Below are 26,182 nucleotides of genomic sequence, written 5' to 3' on the forward strand. Positions count from 1 at the left end.
CACAGCTCGAACCACATCAAGTTCACTGATGACACGACCATGGTAGGTCTCATCAGCAAGAACAATGAGTCAGCTCACAGAGAGGAGGTGCAGCGGCTAACGGACTGGTTCAGAGCCAACAACCTGTCTCTGAACATGAACACAACAAAAGAGACGGTTGTTGACTTCAGGAGGGCATGGAGCGACCACTCCCTGCTGAACATCGACGGCTCCTCGGTAGAGATCGTTAAGAGGACCAAATTTCTTGGTGTTCATCTGGTGGAGAATCTCACCTGGTCCCTCAACACCAGCTCCATAGCAAAGAAAGCCCAGCAGCGTCTCTACTTTTTGCAAAGGCTGAGGAAAGTCCATCTCCCACCCCCCATCACATTCCACAGGGGATGTATTGAGAGTATCCTGAGCAGCTGCATCACTGCCTGGTTCGGAAATTGCACCATCTCGGATCGCAAGATCCTGCAGCGGATAGTGAGGTCAGCTGAGAAGATAATCGGGGTCTCTCTTCCCGCCATTACAGACATTTACACTACGCGCTGCATCTGCAAAGCAAACAGCATTATGAGGACCCCAAGCACCCCTCACACAAACTCTTCTCCCTCCTGCCGTCTGGGAAAAGGCACCGAAGCACTCGGACTCTCACGACCAGACTATATAACAGTTTCTTCCCCCAAGCTATCAGACTCAATACCCAGAGCCTGGACTGACACCTTACTGCCCTATTGTCTTTATTATTTATTGTAATGCCTGCACTATTTTGTACACTTTATGCAGTCCTGAGTAGGTCTGTAGTCCAGTATAGTTTTTCTCTGTGATTTTTTTTTTACATAGTTCAGACTAGTTTTTGTACTGTGTCATGTAACAACATGGTCCTGAAAAAACATTGTCTCATTTTTACTATGTACTGTACCAGCAGTTATGGTCGAAATGACAAAAAAAAGTGACTTGACTTGACTTCGTCCTTAAGAATAGGCTCCAACACCCCCAGCCACTGAGGTTAGACTAACTGGCCTATATAATTTCCTTTCTTTTGCCTTCCTCCCTTCATAAAGAGTTGTGTGACATTTGCAATCTTCCAGTCCTCTGGGACCATGCCAGAATCAAATGATTCTGGAAAAATCATGACCAATGCATCTATTATCCCTTCAGCAACTTCTCTGAGGACTCTGGGATGTAGTCCATCTGGTCCAGGTGACTTCTCCACCTTAAGACCTTTCAGTTTGGCTGGCACTTTTTCCTTTGTAATAGCAATGGCACTCACGTCTTCTCCCTGACATCCATGGACCGCTGGCACACAGCTGGTGACTTCTACAGAAAAATCTGATGCAAAGTACTCATTCAGTTCATCTACAATATCTTGGTCCCCACCATTACTACCTCACCAACATCAATTCCCAGTGGCCCAATATCAACCCTGACATCCCTTCTACTCGTTAAATAACTGGAAAAAATTTCATATCCTGCTTTATATTACTGGCTAGTTTGCCCTCATATTTCATCTTTTCCCTTCTTATAGCTTTTTAGTTGCCTTTTGCTGGATTTTAAAAGCTTCCCAATCATCCAACTTCGCACTTACTTTTGTTTCCTAGGCTTTCATGCAGTCCTTAGTGTCCCTTGTCAGCCACAGTTACTTAACCCTGCCATCTGAGAACTACTTCTGTGGGACATATCCATCCTGCGCCTTGTAAACTATTCCCAAAGACTTCAGCCATCTCTGCTCTCTTCATCCCCGCTAGTATCCTTCTCCAATCCACTTGGACAAGTTCCTCTCTCATGCCTCTGTAATTCCTTCTATTTCAGTGTGACTTACGTTTCTCCCTCTCAAAGTGCAGTATGAATTCAATCAATTTGATCACTGCCTCCTAAGGATTCCTTTTACATTAAGCTCTCTAATAAGATCTGGTTATTACACAACACCCAATCTAAGATTACCTTTCACCAAGTAGGCTCAAGCACAAGCTGCTCTAAAAAGCCATCGCAGAGGCATTCAACAAATTCATTCTTCTACAATCCAACACCAACCTGATTTTCCCAATCCCCTCGCACATTGAAGCCCTCCATTACAATTGTGACATTACCCTTATTACATACCTTTTCCAGCTCCCTTTGCAATCTCAAATTTTACCAAATACCTGTAATAAACAGCTTTTCTTATGCAAGAAGGTTGAACAGGCTAAGCTTGCACCTGCTTAAGGTCCAGAGAAGATGTATAGAGGATACTTCCTAGTGGGAGAATCTAGAACAGGAGATTGCCTATTTAAAATGGGAAGTCACTCATTTCACTGAAGTGAAAATACAAGACCAAGTTTAATTATCACTCAATCATACATGAATATAGCCAAAAGAAATAGCATTCGTCCAGGACCAAGGTGCAAAACATTACCCACAGCATGCATCACATGTGGTTATGACAGCAGAAAACACAGTCACAAGAAGTCCCTGAATGGCAAAGCCTGTAGAATAATGGGGCATGGGATGTTGTCCTAGTCCATCTTGTTCCTCCACTGAGCGAACACTGAAGAGCAGCACCAAGAGGGGACAGTCCCCAACCCAGCATAGACTCTAGCTCTCAAAGAGGCCTCTGCTCTCTCCCACCACCTTGGTGTCTCTTGGGCTACTGCAACAAGTGATCCTACAGCCTGAAAGCCTCATCCTCACCACAAATGAGGCAACGCAGCTCTCCCACTGTCAGTCTCACAAATGAACCAGTGAACATGATTTACAGTATTCTGCATTACCAATGCCCAACAGGGTTTTGCAATCACAAGGAAAACATCCAGGACAATACTCACTTTTTTCAGGGACTGTGCACTGTCTCAGCACAATAATGATATGCAACAACACAACATTGGTACATAACAAGTCCCAACTCCACTACAATCAAGCAGCTTGCAGGTGGGGTAGACCTGCAGTTCCCTATGTTCTCGCTAACCAACAATGTCTTCAATCGTAAAAAAGACATTAAGGATGATTTTTTGTTGGAATGCAGAGTGGCCACTGCATCCGAGTGCACTGCCATCTTACCAGAAATGGGCTTCAAAAAAGAGAAGTAAAATTTCTACATCAGGGATCATGAACCTTTGGAACTCACCTCTTCAAAAGGGAATGGATGGTTACCCACAATTTCTTAAATGCTAGAGCAGCCTGGAGAGACCATTTTGCCTGCTCTAATTTATATTTACAGAAAATCTGAAAAGATACCAACGAGAGGACATGATTTGAGAGTTAGGGGGCAGAAGTTTAAGGGAAACACGAGGGGGTATTTCTTTACTCAGAGAGTGATAGCTGTGTGGAATGAGCTTCCTGTAGAAGTAGTAGAGGCCAGTTCAGTTGTGTCACTTAAGGTAAAATTGGATAGGTATGTGGACAGGAAAGGAGTGGAGGATTATGGGCTGAGTGCGGGTAGGTGGGACTAGGTGAGATTAAGAGTTCGGCACGGACTAGGAGGGCCGAGATGGCCTGTTTCCATGCTGTGATTGATATATGGTTATACCACACTATAGGCAGGACCAAGCTATGTATCGTTCACACTGCAATAGGATCCCTCTTTTTCCAGTCCTTTACCTCTTCTACCCAGATCCCCCAGATTTTCACTCACCACCTCCCCCTTCCCCACCCAACAACCCAGTTTCATCTATCAACAGCTTTTTCTCCTCCAACCCCTCACCCCTTTCTATTCTATTTCCTTCCATCTTCCTTTTCAGTCCTGATGAAGGGTTGCAGCCCAAAAAGTTGACTGTTTATTTCTCTCCATTGGTGCTGCCTGACCCTGGCCCTGTCTCGGTGCAAGAACATGTGAGGCTGACTGGATGGACTCAACTCTCTGGAGACATCAAGTCCACCCGCATTGTGTGTGCTGCTTTTGATTTCCAGCAACAGCACATTATCTGTGTTTAAGACCCTCACTTTGTATCAAATCAACAAGATGCTCATTTTTTTTGAGGGACAATACGAAGAACATTTAAACTTGTGTTACATTTTGCAATTTGCCTAATGCAGACTGGAGTAGGCAGAAACTTGAAATGAGATGACAAGTTGCCCTTGCCTTTTCTGAGGAACAACTATGGGGGAGACAACTAAAAGTGCTGACTGAGAGGAAAGCACAAATCCAAAGATGACAATACATAGGGAAATCTGTTTATAATAGTATTTTCATATCTAGGGGAGGATAAGTGATAAAAAAACTTATCTCTATAACCAGAAAAACAGAATATAAAGCACTTACTGATGATTTTGTTCTGCAAAGAACAAGCCCTTTGTTCCACCAACATTCTAACCTACTCCAAACTCAATCTAATGCTTCTCTTCTGCATAGCAATCCATTTTTCTTTCATCCATGCCCCTTTTGTTAGGTGAAATGTAAAGAGATAGTACACTGTCAAGGACAAGTTCTTTAACAGTGCTGATGAGCAGAGGGATCTTCAGATCCGAGTACACAGCTCCATGAAAGTGGCTATACAGGTTGACAAGGTGTTTAAGAAGGTATATGGCATGTATGTCTTTATTAGTCAAGGCATCGATTTTAAAAGTCAGAAAGTTATATAAATCTCTATATAAATCTAGTTCGGCCACATCTGAAGCATTGCATACAGTTCTGGTCACCCTATTATATGGAGGACGCAGAGGGCTTGAAGAGGGTGTAGAAGAGGTTTAACAAGATGGATTGGAGAACATATGCTAAAATGAGAGGTTTGGACAAACTTGGGTTGTTTCTCTGGAGAGGCAGACACTGAGGAGAGTTCTGATTGAGGTTTATAAAATTATGAGAGGAATAAATGGACCATATTTTTCCCAGGGCTAAAACGTTTCATACACAAAAGAATGCACTTAAGTTGGGGGGGGGGGGGGGGGGGCGCAAGTTCAAAGTAGATGTGAAGGGCAAGTGTTATTTTTTTTAAAAACACAGAGTGTTGGGTGCCTGGAATATACTCCCTAGGATAGTGGTAGATACATTAGGGACTTTTCAGAGATGTTTATATGGACTCATAAATGTGAGGAAAATGGAAGGTTACAGACATTGTGTAAGCAGAAGAGATTAATTTAGTTGGCCATTTGATCACTAGCATAATTGGTTCGACACAACATTGTGGGGCTGCGCTGTACTGGTCTATATTCTATCATATACAAATGCTACATTTCCAGAAGAAAGTGCTGGAATGAGTCAGATCAGGCACTGTTGAGAAGTGACATTTTCTCAGCCACCCAAAATATTAAACATACTCTGCTCCTAAATATGAACATTCATTTAAAAGTATGACAAAATAAATCGCTCTAAGGAATAACAATTTACCTGCATCTTTATCCTTAGCTTTGTAGACTTGGCCATATGTTCCTTCCCCAATTATTCCAATGATATCAAATTTGTCCACACAACGCTTTCCCCAGTCAATTTCCGTCACTTCTGTCTCACCATGTCGAGGACCACAAATTCTAAAAATAAAAGGTCACAGTTACAAACTTAAAATAATCAACTAACGGATGATTAGGAGTAATGTGAATATAATAGAAGAGATTGAGTCAAAACATTAAAAGCATTGCTTGTCAATGCAAACTGGAACTTAAAAACCACTCATCCAATAGCAGCAAGCTCCTTGCCTACCAACCACCACCTCAAAACCTTGTAGAATGATACCAACTCCCAAGTCAGCAAAACCAAAGAGCTGATTATTGATGAGCAAGAAACAGGAGATCCACGAGCCAGTCCTTAATAGGATCTGAAGGTGGAAAGAGTCAGTAATTTAAATTCCCTGGCATTATAGGACCAGAGGATCTGTCCTGGGATGAGCAAATTAAGAGCCATTTCAAAGGCGGTGCAGCAGCACCTCAATTTTCTTAGAAGCTTGTGCATCTTTGATCCAAGATGGCAGCACGACGCAGCTTGCAGCAGCCACTCCGGAACTGATTATCTTGTAGCGGTGTGCTACACGCAGCGCTAAAATTACGACACGGAGTCGGTAACTGCAGTCGAAGGAAAAAACTTTATTCGAAAACTTCAGCCTCACTTTTAAGCCTCCCTCAACCGGCCCCCCATGGCGCAGAGGCTCCAAAGCTCTGTGCTCGCAAACCCCCGTAGGCTATCTAATTGTGAGTCGGTTCGGATGCGCCAGGAAATGGGTCGCCACAATCTGTTATTTTTGAAGTGGGGTGCCGTGCGCAATCATAATCGATTGGAAACGGACGTGGAAGCACGGAGAAACATCGGGAAATTCCAGGAAGACCTTCTTCGTTGCTGCTGCTGCTGTAAGTTCAGGGAGTCTGCTGGGAAGAACAGGCCCCCAGTCCTCAGGGTCGCGTTGCCAATGGCCGTTGGCGGGGTCGTCTTAATACGCTCGGCAGAGGATGGAGCTCGGGGAAGCTGTGCCGGAGGGGATGGTCGTCAGCTCGACCGACTCGGAGTCCTTTCGACGGACTCAGGTCGTTTTCGGTGTGTGCTGCGTCTGCGAGGCTGGTTTCAACGGAGCAATCATTGTGTGCTGCGTCTGCGAGGCTGAGTCAGGCGGTGCATTGGAAGTCCATAGCGGGGGTATTCCTTTCTGCCGCTGGCGTGGGATGGCAAGTCTGTCTGGACCCTGGGAACTTGTGGAAACTGTGTGGTGATTTCTTTTGAACTTATCGTCCTTTAACATCTTGGACTATTTTTACTGTGCCCATAGTCTGTTTTTTTTAATCAATTATGCTATTGTTTGCGCTGTTGTAACTATATGTTGTAATTATGTGGTTTTGTGCAGGTCTTGTAGCTTTAGTTTTTGGTCTTGTTTGTCTGGTGGATTTGGAGCTCCTTTCCAGGGAATGCTCTAGATGGTAGTGCGATATTAATATGCAGCAGCCTCTCCGGACTCTGGGTTAGGGATTGCCAAACGTTACGTGGATTTTCTGGTGTAGTCTGTTTTGTCATTTGCTTTTGTGATATCATTCTGGGGGAACGTTGTCTCATTTTTTAACTGCATTGCATTTGTGGTTTCTAAATGACAATAAACTGAGTCTGAATCTGAAGTTCAACAGGTCACCTAAAATTTTGACAAACTTCTATAGATATAGAGTGGAGATTATCTTGACTGAGTCAGTACGGAAACACCAATGTCCCATTATGAAAAAACTTACAAAAATTGATGGTTACAGCCCAGTCCACAGTCAAAGCTCCTCCTAACGTTGAGCACTGCCACAAGAAAGCAGCATCCATCAAGGACCTCCTCAGGCCATACTCTCTTCTCGCTGCTGCCATTGGAAAGGAGGTAAAGGAGCCTTGGGACCCAAACCATTTGGTTCAGGAACAATTATTATCCATCAAACACAAGCCTCCTCCTGAACCAGCATGAATAACCTCAACTCCGAAGTCATTTCACAATCTGTGGACTCATTTTCAAAGATTGAACAACTCATTTTTGGTATTTAATTATCATTTCTTTTGTATTTGCACAGTCAAACAGGAGATAGAAAGAAGACAGCAAATCTCCAATGTACATTGGAGAACATTCTGATAGGTTGCATCACCAGTTGCTATGGAGGTTCCAATGCACAGGATCAAAAGAAGCTACAGCAGGTCGTATGCCAAGCCAGCTCCATCACGGACACTTTCTTCCCCATTGTGGATATTTTCCAAAGATGCATTCACCATTAAGGATCCTCACCATTCAGGGCATACCCACCTCTCATTATTACCATCAGAGGTGGCGGCACAGGAGCCTGAAGGCCTACACTCAGCTTTGAAAGAACAGCTTCTTCCTGAGCGTCATCCGACTTCTGAACAGTTCTGAACTTGTCTCAGTATTTGCACAATTTAATATTTTATTGGAATTTAAGAGTAATTTAAGTATTGCATTATACTGCTGTCAGAAAACAAAACCAACAGCACACGTCACTGATTCTATTGTAAAAACTGATTCTAGTGTTAAGTGCTGGGACTAAATTTGAAAGTCTCTTTGGGTTTGTGCAGAATGGCTATATTTCAACTTTGATGACATACACAGAGCTGTGGGCAAGAAAAGAAACATTTATGTTAAAGAAAAATCAACAGAAATAACTTGCAACATTGCTAGGAATATGTGAAAAATTCACACATAGTACAGGCTTTAATGGGTCAAGTTCATGTATTAACATTGACCATCTGCATCAGCATCAAGAACTTTTGACAACTTTCAAATAAAAAGAGCTATGCTGCTAAAAACTATTTTTTTCTTGTTAGTGCATTGCTAGTCCACTGAGAATGGGTCTGGAGGATGAGAGATGGGGGAACTCAGGAGTCCTCCAGCCTACCTGATAACTACATCTGTATGAAATGCATCAAGCTGCAACTCCTCAAGAGACCGTCAAGGAACTGGAGCTGCAGCTCGATGACCTTCGGATTGAGGAAGTGGTAAGATAGTAGCCACAGGGAGGTAGTCATAGGAAGCTGTACCTGGTTGACTGTCAGGAGAGGAAAGGTGTATAGGCAGCCAGTGCAGAGTACCCCTGTGGTCGTTCCCCTCAATAATAAGGATACCGCTTTGGATACTACTGGAGGGGGAATGACCTACCGGGGAAGCAGCAGAGAGCAGGTCTCTTGCACTGAGTCTGATTCTGTGGCTTAGAAGGGAAGGGGGAAAAAGGAAAAAAGGAGTTCAGTAGTGACAGGGGATTCCATAATTAGAGGAGCAGAAAGCAGTTTCTGGGAATGTGAGAGACACCCAGATGGTACGCTGACTCACAGGTACCAGGGATGTCTCGGCTCGTGTCCGCAGCATTCTAAAGAAGGAGGGTGAACAGCCAGAAGTCATGATACATATTGGTACCAATGACATAGATGTGAAAAGAGAAGGGGTCCTGAAGTGAGAATATAGGGAGCTAGGCACAAAGCTGAAAAGCAGGATTCTCAGGGTAGTAATCTCTGGGTTACTGCCTGTGCCACACGCCAGAGAGGTAAGAAAAGTATGATTTGTCAGATGAATGCATGGCTGAGGAATTGGTGCAGGGGGCAGGGTTTCAGATTTCTGGATCATTTGGATCTCTTCTGGGGAAGGTATGACCTGTACAAAAAGGATGGTTACACTGAACTCAATGGGGACCAAAATCCTAGCAGGCAAGTTTGCTAGAGCTGTTGGGGTTGGGAACCAGAGTGATAGGGCTGAGGATGGGGCAATCGGTATACAACTAGATGTTGTGCGTAGTGAGACTGTCAGGAAAGTCAGGCAGATAGCAAAATTGAAGTCAGTGTAACAGGGGGCAAAAATCAAAAAAGGATGATGAATACAGGATTATACTGTTTCAGGGTTATACTTCAAAAGAACATGCAGCATAGAGAACAAGGTAGATGATCTTGAAACGCAGTTTGAGATTGGCAGGCATGACGTTGTGGGCATCTCTGGAGTCATGGCTGAAAGGAGATCATAATTGGGAGCTTAATATCCAAGGGTAAACACTGTATCAGAAGGACAGCCAGGTAGGCAGAGGGTGTGGGGTGGCTCTGTTGGTAAAAATGAAATCAAATCCTTAGAGGAAACATAGGATCAGAAGATGCAGAATTCTTGTAGTTAGAGTTAAGAAACTGCAAGGGTAAAAATACCATGATGGGAGTTACATAAAGACCTCCAAATAACAATGGGAGAGACAAAAAGGCATGTAAAAAGGTAATGTTGCAAAAATCATGGGGAATTTCAATACGCAGAGATTGGGAAAAATCAGATTGGTGCTAGAGCCCAGAGGGGGAATTTGTAGAATGTCTACAAGATGGTCTTTTAGAGCAACTTGTGTTTGAACCCACTAGGAAAACAGCAACCTGGACTAGGTGTTATGTAATGACCCAAATTTGATTAGGGAGCTGAAGGTAAAGGAGCCTTTAGGAAACAGTGATCATGATAGTATTCACTCTTCAGTTTGAGAAGAAGCTAAAATTGGATGTAATACAGTGGAACAAAGGAAATTACATAGGCTTAAAGGAGACGTTGACCAAAGCTGAATGAAAGGGGACACTACCAGGGATGATGACTGCTGTTTATGGTGTAAACAAGAAAGATATATTCCAAAGATGGAGAACTATTCTAAAGAGAGGTTGAGGCAACCGTGGCTGACAACAGAAGTCAAAGGTAGCATAAAATTCAAAGAGAAGGCATATAACATTTCAAAAACTCATGAGAAGGTAGAGGATTGGGAAGCTTTTAAAAGCCAACAGAAAACAAAAAAGGATAAAGATGAAATATGAAGGTAAGCTGGCTAATAATAAAGGATACCAAAAGTTTTTTTTCCAAATATGTAAAGTGTAAAAGAGACGAGAGTAGACATTGGACTGATGAAGAATGACTTTAGAGAGGTAGTAGCGGGGGGGGGTTAAAGAAATAGTGGACAAACTTAATACATATTTTGCGTCAGTCATCGCTGTGGAAGACACTGCAGAATGCCAGAGGACTAAACGAAGTGTTGTTGCTACTGCTAAGGAAAGGGTGCTTGGGAAGCTGAAGTCTGAAGGCAGATAACCCACATGGACCAGATGGACTATACCTCAGGGTTCCAAAAAAGGTAGCTGAAGAAATTGTGGAGGGGTTAATGATCTTTCATGGATCAGTAGATTCTGGAATGGCTCCAGAGGACTGGCAAACTGCAAATGTTACTCCATTTTTAAGGAAGCAGGAAGGCAAAAAAAGGAAATTATAGATCAGCTAGCCTGACTTCAGTAGCTAGAGATATACTGGGGTTCATTACCAAGGATGAGGTTACAGGGTACTTGAAGGCACATGATAAAAGTCAGCCAGTCACCATGGTTTCCTTAAGTGGAAATCTTGCCTGACAATTCTGTTGGAATTCTTTGAGGAAATAACTGGCAATGTAGAAAAAGGAGAGTAAATGGATGTTGTTTATTTGGATTTTCAGAAGGACTTTGAAAAGGTGCTACACATAAGGCTGCTTAACAACGTAAGATCCTATGGTATGACAGGAAAGGTACTAGCATGGGAAGAAGATTGGCTGACTGACAGGAGGCAAAGATTGGGAATAAAGGGGACCTTTCCTGGTTGGCTGCCAGTAACTTTTGCTATGCCACAAGAGTCAGATGGGGCTACTTCTTTTCATGGCATATGTCAATGATTTGAATGAAGGAATTGATGACTTTGTGGGCATGTTTGTGTTCAATACAAAGGTAGGTGGAAGGGCAGATAGCATGATGGAAGTGGGGAGTCTGTAAAAGGACTTAGATTGGGGGAATGGGCAAAGTAGTAGCAGATGGAATATAATGTAGTGAAGAGTACAGTAGTGCACTTTGGTAGAACTACTTTGTAAATGGGAAGAAAATTTTAAAAATCAGAAGCACAGGTGGTCTAGGGAACCCTCGTACAGGATTCCCCAAAAGTTTAACTTGCAGGTTGAGTTGGTGGGAAGAAAAGCAAATGCAATATTAGTATTGATTGAGAGGACTCGAATACAAAAGCAAGGGTATAACCCTGAGGCTTTAAAAGCCATTTGTCAGACCACAATTCGAGTACTGTGAGCAACTTTGGGCTCCTTATCGTAAGTGTTTCATAGCTCCGGGTCTGTACTCACTGGAGTTTAGAGGAATAAGGGGTGATCTCATTACAACCTATCGAATATTGAAAGGATGAAGAAAATGGATGTGAAGAGGAAGTTTCCTATAGTAAGGGAGTCTAGGACCAGACTTCACAGCCTCAAAACTGAGGGATGACCACTTCGAACACAAGGAAAAATTTCTTTAGCCAGGGCATGGTGAATCTGTGGAATTCACTGCTACAGATGGCTGTGTAAGCCAAGTCATTGAGTATACTTAAGGTGGAAGTTGATAGGTTCTTAATTAATCAGGACATCAAAGGTTACAGGGAGAAGGCAGGAGAATGGGGTTGAGAGGTATAATAAATCAGCCATGATTGAATGAGAGCAGACTTAATGGCCCAAATAGCCCAATTCTTCCCCTTGTCTTTATGGTCTTATGACTTTTTGAACACACCTACTGATTGTATCAACTAATCTAGTACACTTATAGAACTAAAATGGAACTGGATACTCATCTACTTACACGGACTCAAATTCCCTAATCTGTCAATTCCTTCAGCCAAATCACTGACATAATGTGAAAAGAAGCTGCCCCAACATCAACTCCTGCATTGCACAAGTCACCAGCAACCAACCAGAAAAGGTCCATTTTATTGCAACATTGCCCTTTTGCCTGTGTTCAATACTCCAGGCAAATTTGGAAATACAAAAGGGACAGAAGATAAGTAGTTGCAGTTGGAATCTAGTAGTGAAGAGCATGGTCATGCACTTTGGTAGAACAGAGGTATATGTTCTGGACAGCTCAAAAGTGACTCGGGTTGTTTGAAATCATTTATCATGCCTAAGAACATCATTGAAGTGACCTGCCAGTTACCGTCATAACTATGGTCATATGAATGAAAAATGTAATTGATAACTACATATACAACAATCCTCAAAGGTGCCTAGAATGATTTACACAGAAATACAGATCTTCAAAATAAAACATTATCACTCACTTGGGCCGTTTTTTAATCTGTGACTGTATAGTTGATTTCTTCTCTTCGGGAGTTTTTGGTGAAGCTGAATCAGATCCTGGAAGTTCAGGTGGCAATGGAAGGTCTGTAAGTAAGTGTCGAGACTTTCGTTCAGGGTGCTTTTTCACTGGCTTTATTGAGACCCCTTCTTTTGGGCTGTAATTAGAAAAGATAAAATGGGTAATTAAATTTCATTAAATAAACCCATTTGATTGCTAACTGGCAATGAAACAAGTAATTCCCTCCTCTCAATCAGAGACCAATTTAAATAAGAAAATATGCAAGTTAACACACAAAGGAACTGGACGAACTCAGTAGCACCAATGGTTGGAAATAATCTAATATCGTGTGGTTGAAACTCTCAAGTCCTAATAAAGTCCTAACAATGTTGCAAGTGTTACACAGACATTTTTGCAATGATTTTGCTGCTAATAAGTTGTCTGTACAATACCACCAGATACTGTCCACTGGAAAAAACTGATCATTGCATGCAATACCTTTTGCTATGTTTTTTTAAAAATACGGTACCACATTCTGATCACTTCACAATTGGATGCATGGTAGCTGTGAAGTTTGCATGCCATTACTCCTCATAAGTTAAAACCTAAGTGATGCTTCCCTCCCCAATAAGCTCAACAACTTTTATGCATACTTGGAAAGGGAGAATAACTCTACACCCGTGCAAATCCTCACTGTGTCTGGCAATGCTAACATCTTGGAGAACGACATCAGAACATTCTTAAAGAGGATGAACCCATGCAATAGAGTACCTGGCAGGGCACTGAAAACCTGTGCCAACCAACTGTCTGAAGTTCAAGGTCAATTTCAATCTCTCACAGCTGGTCGGAATTTCCCACCTGTTCAGATGGTCATCAATCCTACCTCAAAATCATATCAAAAGAGGAGGGTTCACTCCCTCAATGACTATTGCCTGGTAACACTCACATCTACTGTGATGAAGTGCTCTGAGAGGTTGGTCATGACTACAGCTAAATCCTGCCTCAGCAAGGACCTGGACCTGCTGCAAATTGCTACCACCACAACAGGTCTATGACAGACACAACTTCATTAGCTCTCCACTCTGTTTTGGAGCTTCCAGACAACAGAAAAACATGCAGCTGTATCAATTACAGCTCGATATTCAAAACCAACATGCCCTAATATTAATCAACAAATTTCAAACCAGGGATTCTGTACCTCCCCTCTGCAACTGGATCCTCAACTTCCTTATTGGGAAATCAGTCAGTGCAGATCGGAAATAACATCTCCTCCCCGCCAACGATCAACACAGATACACCTCAGGACGCATGCTTAGCCCACTGCTCTTATTCTCTCTACACTCACAACTGTGGTACTCAGCATTGTTCAACCCTATCTATAAATTCACAGACAACACAACTGTTGTTGGTAGAATTTCAGATGTTAATGAGGTGGTGTACAGGAGACGGATGTTAGGCTGGTTGAGTGATGTTGCAACTACAACCTCACACTCAATGGAGACTAAGACCAAGGGACTGACTGTGGACTTCAGAAAGTAGAAGTCCAGAGAACACACATCGTTGACTGGTCAGTGGTGGAAAGGGTGAGTAGCTTCAAATTCCAGGACATTAGCATCTTGGAGAATCCATCCTGAGCCCAATCCATTGATGCAATCACTGAGAAGGCACAAAAGCGGCAATACTTCATTAGGAATTTGAAAAGATTGGGTAATGCCACCCAAAATCTTGCACTTTTCTGTCTATATAGATACAGTGGAAAGGTCTGAAACTTAACCAGCTCCATCACAGACACACTCTTCCCACTATTGAGGACATCTTCAATAGGTGATGCCTCAAGAATGTAGCATCACTAAGGACCCTCACCATCCAGAACATGCACTCTTCGCATTACTGCTGGAGAGAAGGCACAGGATTCCCACACTTAATGGTTTAGAAATAGTTTCTTCCCAACAACCACCCCCACCCAACCACCATCAGATTTCTGAATAGTCTGTGAAACCTATAAACACTATCTCATTATTCCTGTTTTCTTTAAACTACTTATTTTGTAATTTATAGTAACTCAATACCTTGGACTGCACTGCAGCCACAAAACAAGCTTAATGACATACAAGTCAGTGATTAATTAATCTGATTTGATATCATGCATCCTTCAAATTAAAAGAGCTTATTTGGAAAGATAACATGCAGTTGAAAGGGAGATGTTTGTACTTCAAAGGTCAGTCATATAATTCAACAGGCTCTTCAGCTGTTCATTATTCATCTATATTAATCCCATTTACCAGCACTTGGTTATAACGTAATGTTCTGGTAACTCAAGTACTCATAAATACTTTGTAATGTTTTGAAACCTCCCGCCTCCACATTCCCAACAAGTGCTTCAGAACTAACAACTGAATAACATGTCTCCTCAAATCCCCTCCAAGCTTAATCTCATTTAGATACCCCAACACCCCAAAGGGGAAAAAGGAAAAAAGATCCTTACTATAGATTCCTCTCAATTTAATGTTGCTCTCAGATCACACCTCATCCTCCTCTCCTCTAGGGAAACAAATCCAGCCCTACCCAATGTCTCCTAACTGAAATTGTTCCATTCCCAACTGAAATGCTGGTGAATCTCCTCTGCATCTTTTCCAGCACAATCCTCCATATTGGTGAACAGAACTAACCAATGTTTTATAAAACTGTAACAGAGCATCGTTGCTCTTACATTCTATGCATGGCTGACAAAGGCAGGAGTCTCTTAAGCCTCAAATGCCACTTAACATTTCTCCACCCAACTTTCTAGCAGATCAATACCTTGCTGCAGGCTAAGGTAATCTTCTTGTCATCTCCAAGCTTCATCATACCAACAACATTCACATCTAAGTAGTCATTGCACGATATAAACGAACGTGTCAGCGTCAATCCCTGAGGTACATCCACTACTCACAAACTTCCAATTGGAAAAACAACTCCCTGTCACCACCATCTCTCCCATGAAGGTAGTTTTGTATACAACTTGCAAGTTGTCATGATGTCATGAGCTCTAACTGTTTGGACTAGCTTACCATACGTGATCTTGACTTAAAAAAAATCCTATCAAATGAAAAAGTAATTTCAGATGAACAAAGCCTTTAAAGGTTAAGATCAATCCTGTTCCTTACAACTTGTTTCAATAATGGCTCTACCATTAATCTTAGATTTACTGGCTTGTAATTATTTGACTTGCACCTGCTGCCCTTTTTAAATAAAGGAACAGAATTTACTATCATCCTTGTACTTGGTACCTCACCAAGCAATGGGAACTACACACAATTGTCTGCTGCAAGACAGGTTGGACCTCTGTCTTTTCAAAGTAAATGCACTCTAACACATCAACATCCCTTGCCCTGAACTCACCACCTATCATGTTCTCTTGAAAGATTAGCTGAAAGATTTAAAGATTAGCTTTATTTATCACATGCACATGAAAACATAGAGAAAGGTGTTGTTTATATCAATAATCACAGTCCGAGGATTATGTGGGGGAAGACCGCAAGTGTCGCCACGCTTCTGGAGCTAACAGAGCACGTCCATAGCTTATTAGTCCTAACTGGACATCTTTGGAATGTGGGAGAAAATCCATGCAATCAAGGGGAGAGCGCCTAAATTCCTTATACACAGTGGAGAGTATCAAACCCTGATTGGTGATCACTCAGGGTAAACACTGTAAACTCAGATACACTGTAAAGTGACTGCACCACCCTTTTAGTGAATAGCCAAGTATAATTTAAAAAATAACAGACACACACACACACACGGTTACGAACGAGTTCCATTCCTGAGTCTATCTTTAAGTCGGATTTGTACGTAAATTGGAATAAGTACATCTGGTATTATTTAGCGTCAGTTAGTCAAACGTTTGTCTTATTATATATTTTACCTTTCCATGCATATAAAACACTTAAGAAACATATATATTGTACTTCAATAATTAAACCACTGCGTTACTTAGTAATAATTTTAGCTTTCGTTGAGGCAGGGCCTTTCACATGCTCCATTATTCTCACTTTATCCTTCAAAATTGTTCCGATCATTGACCGACTGTAGCCTAACGCTTTTCCAGTAACGTTTCACCTCTTTCCAATCGCTTTATTATTTCCACCTTATTTTCAACTGTGATTGTTTTCCATCAACGGAACAAAAACACCGTGGATTCAGCAGCAGCCGTGGGTGATGGGACCTGAGCTGCCCTGGGTCCTAAAGTCCACCTGCACTGAAACAGGTTAAATGGGACAAGTGGGGGTGGTGCTGACGCAAATAAAATAAAACATCTTAAATATAATACAGTACTGTACATAATACCGTAATAATAAAAGTAACTAAATATGGCTGCACTGATGTCTTGCATACCAGAAGGGACATTCGTGAGGTAACATTATGATGGACCTGGTGCTGGAGAATCCATCATAATGTTTGAGAGGTTTGATTCTGCTGTTGGAGGGCAGGTTTACTACTGGAGTCAATTTCTTAAGTAGGCATCAAGGGAGGCTTGTACAGAGCTTTTCTTTTTTCCATCATAAATGGCCTTGTAGAAGCTGAGGTTCTCGGTAACTGCACAGTAAACTTTGGTGAACTTCTCTGTATTAGGATCTTGCTCCTCTAACTTTGCCATCCCTGCTTCAATGAGACGAAAGGTTTCAGCTAACTTTTGCATCGCAAACTTTTTCAGTTCTGGAGTTCCTAGGTCACAGTTGTCTTCTTCCTCAAACGCTATCATCTGCCGCTCTAGCTCCATTAGGTCTTCATCAGTCAGTTCTTCGACATTCACTGATGTCTAACTGCAGTTTATTACCAATATCAAACACGGCTTGCCTGGCTTTGGTGATGTCGTCAGCTGTAAATCCCTGAGAAGCATACTCAAACTGGGGGCACTATTTAAACCACACACTTTAAAACGCACCTTTCATATTTGACTGCTTCACTTCATCCCAAGAATCAGCAATATTTTTGATGGCATCATAGATGTTATAATCCCTTCAGAACTCCTCTGAGCTCATCACATCATCGTGGGTAGCCCTGACTGCTTGTGAGAAGGTCTGCCATAAATAATATGCCTTAAAGGAGGCTATGACTCCCTGATCCATAGGCTGAAGTAGCGATGTGGTGTTGGGGGGGTAAAAATATGACATTTTACATTGGGTGAAGGTTATTTGAAGTGCTTGGATGTCCGGGTGCGTTGACAAGCACAAGGAGAATCTTGAAAGGAATTTTCTTGGCCAAGCAATAAATTTCAACAGCAGGAACAAAATGGTTCAAGAACCAATCTTCAAAGATGGCAATTGTAATCCAAGCCTTCAAATTTACCTTCCAAATAATGGGAAGAGATGCCTTAATGATATGGCGAAATGCCCTCGGATTTAGGGAGCGATACACAAGCAAAGGCTTGAGCTTGAAATCCCCGGATGCGTTACCCCCAAGCAATAATGTTAGGCTATTGCCCCGATACACTCTTTTCCTCTTTCAAAATGTAGGTCCTTTCAGGCATTTTTTTTTCAAAAATAAGCCAGTCTCATCTACATTAAATATTTAGTTAAGCAAATAACCTCCCTCAATAACTTTTTTAAACACTTCAGGAAAATCACTTGCAGCACTTACATCGGCACTCGCTGCTTCACCTTGTATTTTATTATGTAAATTTGCCCTCACTTCAAAACGATTGAACCAGCCTATACTCGCAACAAATTCTACATCACAAGCACCGTCACTTGCTGTGCATGCAGCTTTTAAATAATTGAAAAGGCTTTGAGCTTTTTCTTGCAGTAAATTAAGGCTAATAGGAATATTATGCTGATTTTGATCATCTAACCAAATTATCAATAGGCTTTCCACTTCAATAATCAAACCACTACGTTGCTTAGTAATAATTGTAGCTTTCATTGGGGTAGGGCCTTTTGCATGCTTCATTATTCTCACTTCATCCTTTAAAATTTTTCCGGTTGTTGACCGACTGTAGCCTAACGCTTTTCCAATGACCGACGGAGTTTCACCTCTTTCCAATCGCTCTATTATTTCCAACTTATTTTCAACCCTGATTGTTTTCCTTTTCTTTGATGCATCACCTGCACTTGCATTGGATTTACACTTTGGAGACATGGTTACAAGGGTAATTAAGAGAAAAATTTAAGCCAAATATAAAGTTACACATTCAGCACAGTGCAACGGCAACATCATCTGACTTAAAATGGTGGGATAGCCTTCCACGAGGCAACAAACTGCTGAAGCCATGCAATGTTTTCATGAGCGTCACAACGTAACGCGTGCGTTCGTTACTACAAACCATTGTATTTAACTCGGATTTCAATATAACAGGCTTTCTGGCAGGCCGTTCTTCAGTACAAGTTGTTCTTAAGTCGGACGTTCGTAACTCGGGGACTGCATGTACACACTTATCTTTCTTCTTCGTTATTCGGATGTCCATCGGAATCCAATGATGACGCCCACTCCCTTAATGGTGAGATTTCTGATAACTATACATTCCTATCTCTGTTGCAGGTGGGACATGTATATGTGGTAGTGGTGGTAGTGATGGCAACTATGGCTGCATTTCTCCTGGCTCTTTTCTGCTGTCTTCTGGTTGTTCTTTCCATCTCCAGAATACGAACCCTGTCCCTACACAGCTGTCGCCAAGTATTACAAGTCAGCAGGGCCTCAGGTCTGATCTTGCACTTCCTTAAAGCATTCTTCATCCGATCCTTATTGCACTTCTTCGGCCCTCCAGCTGAACGTCAACCATGATGTAGCTGACCGTATAACACTCTGCGGGGTAGCCGACATGGGGGCATCCTTATCACGTGCCCCAGCCACTGCAACTGATGCAGAGTGATCATGGCCTCAATACTTCTGCAGTTGGTCTTTACAAGTATTTCAGTGTGAGGCATCCGCTCACACCAATTCCCAGAATGCGCTGAAGGTAGCTTATGTGTAGAGTTGGAATAACACAACATAAAACAGGACCTTCAGCCCAACTGGTCCATAACCGAACAGTCATAATTTCAATAACTGCTCCATCAATTGAGTGATTAAATATAAACATGAGAAAATTTGCAGAAACTGGAAATCCAAAGCAACATACACAAAATGCTGGAACTCAGCAAGCCAAGCAGTGTCTATAGAAAAGAATAAACAACTAACATTTTGGGCTGAGACCCTTCATCAGTATTGGAAAGGGAGGGGTAAGGAGTCAGACTAAGAAGGAGGGGGAGGGGTGGAAGAAATACAGGAGGTAGGTGATAGGTGAAACTGAGGGGGAAGGGGTTAAATAAAGAGCTGAGATATTGATTGGTGAAAGAGATAAAGGGTTGGAGAAGGGAGGAGGGATTCTGATAGGATAAAAGACCATGGAAGAAAGGGAAAGGGGGAGGGAGCACCACAGGAAGTTGATGGGCAGGTAAGCAGATAAGGTGAGAGAGGGAAACAGAAATGAGGAATGATAACATGGTGGAGGGATGGGGGTAGATGAACAGAAGTTCAAAAAAAATCAATGTTCATGTCAATGGGTTGGAGGCTATGGAATACAAGGTGCTGCTCCTCCAACTTGCCTGCCCAGGTAGATGCATTGTTTCTGCCCCACCAAACTTATATCTACATACCTCGACTGTTTTATCCCCAGGTTCAGTCCCTTCCTATCTACATCCATAACACTTCACATGCTCTTGATCTTCAATAACTTCAAGTTCCTGGCCCCAATTGTCGTATTTTCACTATGGATGTCCAGTCCTTACATACCTTTATCCCCCATCACGAGGGCCTTAAAGCTCACCACTTCTTTCTGGATAACAGAACCAACCAATTCCACTCCACCACCACTCTACGCCTGGCGGAACTGGTCCTCTCAATAATTTCTCATTCGGCTCCTTTCATTTCCATGATCCAAGCCTTAACCAGCATCACTCCTCAACTCTTCCTACGCTACATCAACAACTGCATTGGTGCTGCTTCCCACACCCATGCTGAGCTCATCGAATTCATCAACTTCGCCACCAACTTCCATCAAGTCCTCAAATTTACCTGGCCCATTTCTGACACCTCCCTCCAACTTTCTCAATCCATTTTTATTTCTGGAGATATTTTATCTACTGATATCTTTTATAATCCCATTGATTCTCACAGCTACCTGGACTATAATAACTCCTCCCATCCTGTCATTTGTAAAAAATACCATCCCATTCTCTCAGTTACTGCCTCCACCGAATCTGCTCTCAGGATGAGACTTACTTCAGAACTAATGAGACGTTCCCCTTCTTCAAAGAAAGGGGCTTTCCTTCTTCCACCATCAATGCTGCCTGCATCTTTTCCATTGCAGGCACATCTGTCCTCACCATATCCTCCTGCTACCACACCAGGGATAGGGTTCCCTCGTCTTTAACTACTGCCCCACTAGCGTCTACAACTAGCACATAATTTTACCATCTCCAACTGGATCTCACCACCAAGCAGATCTTTCCTTTCTCATTAAAATAGAGGAGCAGAAGTAGGCCATTCAGCCCATCAAATCTGCTCCACCATTCAATCATGGACTGATCCAATTCTTCCAGTCATCCCCACTACCCTGCTTTCACCCCATACTCTTTGATGCCCTGGCTAATCAAGAACCTTTCTTTCTTTTCTTTTTCAATCTTTTTATTAAATTTCATATATAAAAAAAACAACACATAATAAATAGATTACAAATTCAATAAACTTGAGATTACATTAGTAATAGGATAATAATATCCTATTAAAACATCCATCAACAAAAGGTACATAAACCAATCAAGTCTATATAAATATATATGAAAAAAAAACAAAAATAATCATCGAAAAAAGAAAAAAAAAATTGAAATTATATATGAGAAAAAATATATATTGAAAAAAATACTAAACTAAACTAACATGGGCAATAATAGCACTTTATAAATATATGAAGGTGTCAAGAAAAGAACTCCGGAACTCCATACCTGAACAAGGATAAGTAGAGAAAAGGATCTGAAATAGGCCAAATTAATTCATATGAAAGTGTCGAATAAATGGTCCCCAGGTTTCTTCAAATTTAATTGAAGAATCAAAGATAGTGCTTCTGATTTTTTCCAAACTCAAATAAGAAATAGTTTGGGAGAACCACTGAAATGTAGTAGGAGGATTTACTTCTTTCCAGTTTTGTAATATAGACCTTCTGGCAATTAATGTTACAAAGGCAATCATTCGTCTGATTGAAGGGGAAAGCTGATTGCCATCTTCATTTGGTATACCGAAAATTGCAGTAATAAAATGGGGTTGTAAATCGATATTCCATACTGAGGAAATGACATCAAAAATGTCCTTCCAATAGTTATGTAAAGTGGGACATGTCCAAAACATGTGAGTCAATGAAGCCACTTCTAAGTGACATCTGTCACATTGAGGATTAATATGCGAGTAAAATCGGGCAAGCTTATCTTTAGACATATAAGCTCTATGTACAATTTTAAATTGTATTAAAGCATGTTTAGCACAAATAGAGGAGGAATTAACCATTTGTAAAATTTTTTCCCATTTATCTGTTGATATATTACATCGAAGTTCTTTTTCCCATTCTTGTCTAATTCTATCCGATATTTCTGGCTGTATCTTCATAATCATGTTATAAATAAAAGCTACTAATCCCTTCTGACAAGGATTAATCAAGAACCTATCTCTGCCTTAAATACACCCGAAGACTTGGCCTCCACCACCTTCTGCAGGGATCGCTCCCTAAACAACTCCCTTGACCACTTGTACCTTCCCATCGACCTTCCTCCTGAAATTTATCCTTGCAAGCAGAACAAGTGTCACATCTATCTCTACACTTTCTCCCTCACTACCAGTCAGGATCCCAAATAATCTTTTCAGGTGAGGCGATACTTCACCTGCAAGTCTGTTGGGGTCAGCTACCGAATCTGGTGCTCCCTCCTGTACATCAGTGAGAATGGACATAGATTGGGAGACCACTTCACTGAGCACCTACACTCTGTCAGAAAAAGCAGGATCTCCTTTTCACCACCCATTTCAATTCCACTTCCCATTCTGACATGTCAGGCTATGGCTTCCTCTACTGCCGCAATGAGGCCACACTCAGGTTGGAGAAGCAACAAGTTACAGTCTGTCTGGGCAGCCTCCAGTCTGATGGCATTAACATAGTTTTCTCAAACTTACATTAATTGCACTCCCCTTCTCCTGCACCATTCCACATTCCCATTCCCCTCTCTCACCTCATCTCTTCACCTACCCATCACCTCCCTCTGGTGCTTCTCCCCCTTCCCTTCCTTCCATGGTCTTCTATCCTGTTCTATCAGACTCACCCCTCCTCTAACCCTTTATCTCCTTCACCAATCAACTTTCCAGCTCTTTACTTCACCCTCCTCCTCTCCCAGTTTCGCATTTCACCTGCCACCTTGCTCCTCTCACCTCATCTTCATACTCTGACTTCTCCCCTTCATTTCCAGTCCTAAAGTACTGCAGCCCAAAATGCCAATTGTGCACTCTTTTCCATAGATGCTACTTGGCCTGCTGAGTTCTTCTAGCATTTTGTGTTGCAAGAGATTAAATAGTCTATTCCTGTTGAGTCATGGAGCAATATACTACAGAATGAAGCCCTTTTGCCTAACAAGCCCATGCTGACTACAATGCCCATTCAGCTCCTACCAATTTCCTGCATACAGTTCTCATTTCTTGAAGACCCAGAACTCCACATACCCAAAGTGCTTCTCAACCACTTCGTCAGAGATCATACCCACCCTCTACATGAAAATGTTGCCCCTCAAGTCCCTTTAAAATCTTTCCCCTCTCACTCTTAAATCTATGGCCCCTAGTTGTGCTCTTTCCCACCCTCTTCCCATGCACCCTATCCATACCTGTCATTATTTTAATCATTGCAACAAGGTTGCCTCATCATTCTCCTATATTCCAGGAATAATGGCCTAGCCTGAACAGTCAGTTCCTCTATTCCTGGCAACATTTTTAAAAATGTGTGCACACCTTGCAGTTTAACTATCTCTTTGCCCCTGTAACGGAGTGACCAAAACCGTACACAGTACTCCAAGTGCAGCCTCACCAATGACGTATAACTATAACATAATGTCCGAAATTATACCTAGAGCCTGACTAATGGAAGCCAGCATATTAAATGCCAATTGTAACATCCTATCTGTGACACTGCTTTCAAAGAACTACATCCTTGTACTCCTAGGTTCCACTACACTCACTGATTTTAAGTATTCATATTCTAGAATGTTTTAGGGTTGCACATTACAGGAACAGGAAGAGACTACACCATGGAAAAACCTAAAATCAAGGAGGAAAGACATCTTAAAAATGGAGGTACTATTTAACTAGAAAGTTGGGCAGCTTAACAAATGATTAATGAATGAACAGAACTGGTTGAAAAGTAAAAGGTGACAGTTGACAAAGGTCTCAAGTTTCCAGAGGGTAAAACAGGAAAACATTCAAGCTGTTAAGACTTAAAAAATAAAGACACTAAAGTTCTAGCAGCAGTTAGGTTGGGTATTAGTATAGAGGTGGGAATAAAAGCAAGTTAGTGATAGTGTGACATCACTGAGTGAGAAATATACCTCTTCCATTATACATGAAGAACAGAAAGTTGTAAACCCTTTTGCACAAGCCAGCACTGAATATACCACAGCATTCCTACATTTCCCCCATTTTTTCTTTACATTCCCATTCTCTGCATCCCAATTCTACCACTCATCCACACTAGAACAGGGATCTTTGGCATAAAAAAGGTTGGGAACCCCAGCTCCAGAGGAAATAACACAGTCAACCAAACTACCAACCTGTAATTCAGGAGGAAACCAGAGCACACAGTGCTGTTCATGAAAGGACTATTCATGCGGTCACAAGGAGAAAGTACAAATGTTGCACAGGCCAGGACTGAGCCCAGGCCTCTGATGTTGACAGGCAATAGCTCCATCAGCTGCATTACTGTGCTTCCCAAGTTACTGTCAATGCATCACTCAAACTAAAACAGTGCAAGAGAAACATACTAATTACATAGCACTTTCCATTTCAATTACACAGTGTGCTGAAGTGACAGAGCCAATGAATTACTTTAAGTGCAATCGTTGCTACAACACAAGAAATACACCCAGCAGATTGTACACAATAAGTACAATGGCTAGTACAATCTGCCTTACTGATGGAGCCTATTATGACCTTCACTGACTTAAGAAAGTGAGAGAACAACACAGCCCAGCTCAGTATTGAACAGGAGAGCCAGCCTAGATTTCTGCTCACATCTCTGAAAGAGGACTGGAGCTTACACCATCTCAGAACTGAGAATGCTGAGCCATCAAAATGAACACAGGAGTTCCCAATATCTTTTATGCCACGGAGAAATTCCATTAAGCAAGGGGTCTGCAGACCCCAGGTTGGGAATCCGTGACCTAGAACTTCCCAAAAAAGGAACAGCTCTTGCTGGGGATACACATTCGCAGTAAGGCATTTGTTGTTAATCATCATTTTGAAAAGGAATACATTATAGAACATTACTTCAAAATATACCAAATTGCATTAAGTAATTGACAGATGTATCTTTCCCAAAAACCTTGTAAAAACACTACAACTTCACCAGGTCATCAGCATCTGTTCCATCTGTTTTTTTGGAAAATCTTGCCAGATATACCTGGGTAGCTTGATTTATCAAATCAGACAAAGCTAAACACAATTACCTTAGTGTATTCCAAGTATTCCTGCAAGCCAATTTGGAAAGGAAAAAATCCATAGCTCAAGCGCTAATTATTTTTCCTTTTACATTCTCAGGGTCATGATATTCCTTTTCAGTAGCATTACAGGCTAATTAGCTGAGTTCTTAAATCAGTTCCTGCACTGGTCAACATTTGAGACACTGATGTTATGCACAATACTTTCATATGCAGCAGCCCCCACTTTTAGCTATTAGTTTCCAACTTCACAGAACTTAGCAGAATATCATTACTGTCACAAGATACTAGGACCTGGAAATAACGAATAAAATTTTTGCTTTTTAATATGGTACACTAACAGTAAGAATATCAATTTTGAACAAATGTTAAAGCACACCATCCTAAGAGGAAGTCATCTTAAGAGCAATTGAGCAGAGCACTTCCCAAAGTAGAACAATGGAATAGTTTCCTTTACAAAACTGTAAACAGAGAATGCACAATGTGTAAAAGCGCAAATAAGCTTAAGAATCAAAATAATATTTTAAATTTTGTCATTTTTCAGCTAGTTAAGTAACTGCTCAATCTGGAAGTGCAATGTTCCCTAGTTTTTATTCTATTGTAATTACTTATTGAAAATAATTGTCCAACTAACAAATGAAGTTAAGTCATATTAAATTAAAAGAGCAAAATGGTCCCTAATTAGGACAGTTCCCAATTATACCCAGGTTTATGGGGTGTTTTATTAACCTCTCTATTGAAAATTACTCTGCTTTCATGTACATCTTAAACAACCTGAAAACCAATGAACCTTAAACATAAAATATCCCAAGCATTTAGGGCTCAAGGATAGAATGGACAGTCTAGAAAGGGGCAAGTTAGACATTGTATCACAGGTTTTAAAGACAAAAAGGCATAAAGACAAAAATGTTTGTTGCTATGATAGCTGAGCAGTATTAGGGAACAGGGAAAAGGCTGAGGAATTAAGTACTTTGCATCAATTTTCACAAAGGAAAACACCTGCAACATA

At 41.6% G+C, this 26,182-nt stretch overlaps 1 protein-coding gene across 2 annotated transcripts in view; it reads right to left on the bottom strand.

Annotated features, from left to right (window-relative positions):
* cdk13 (cyclin dependent kinase 13) overlaps positions 1-26,182 on the bottom strand; it is a 148,543-nt gene that overhangs the window by 95,363 nt on the left and 26,998 nt on the right. For both annotated transcript variants that reach the window (XM_059984480.1, XM_059984471.1), the window contains exons 3-4: positions 12,462-12,635; positions 5,285-5,424 (exon numbers count right to left, since the gene is read on the bottom strand). In XM_059984480.1, coding sequence (XP_059840463.1) covers positions 5,285-5,424; positions 12,462-12,635 — 314 coding nt within the window. The remainder of the gene's footprint in view (positions 1-5,284; positions 5,425-12,461; positions 12,636-26,182) is intronic.

Source organism: Hypanus sabinus, chromosome 1, assembly GCF_030144855.1.
Source record: "Hypanus sabinus isolate sHypSab1 chromosome 1, sHypSab1.hap1, whole genome shotgun sequence".
In the NCBI taxonomy this organism is placed as follows: domain Eukaryota; kingdom Metazoa; phylum Chordata; class Chondrichthyes; order Myliobatiformes; family Dasyatidae; genus Hypanus; species Hypanus sabinus.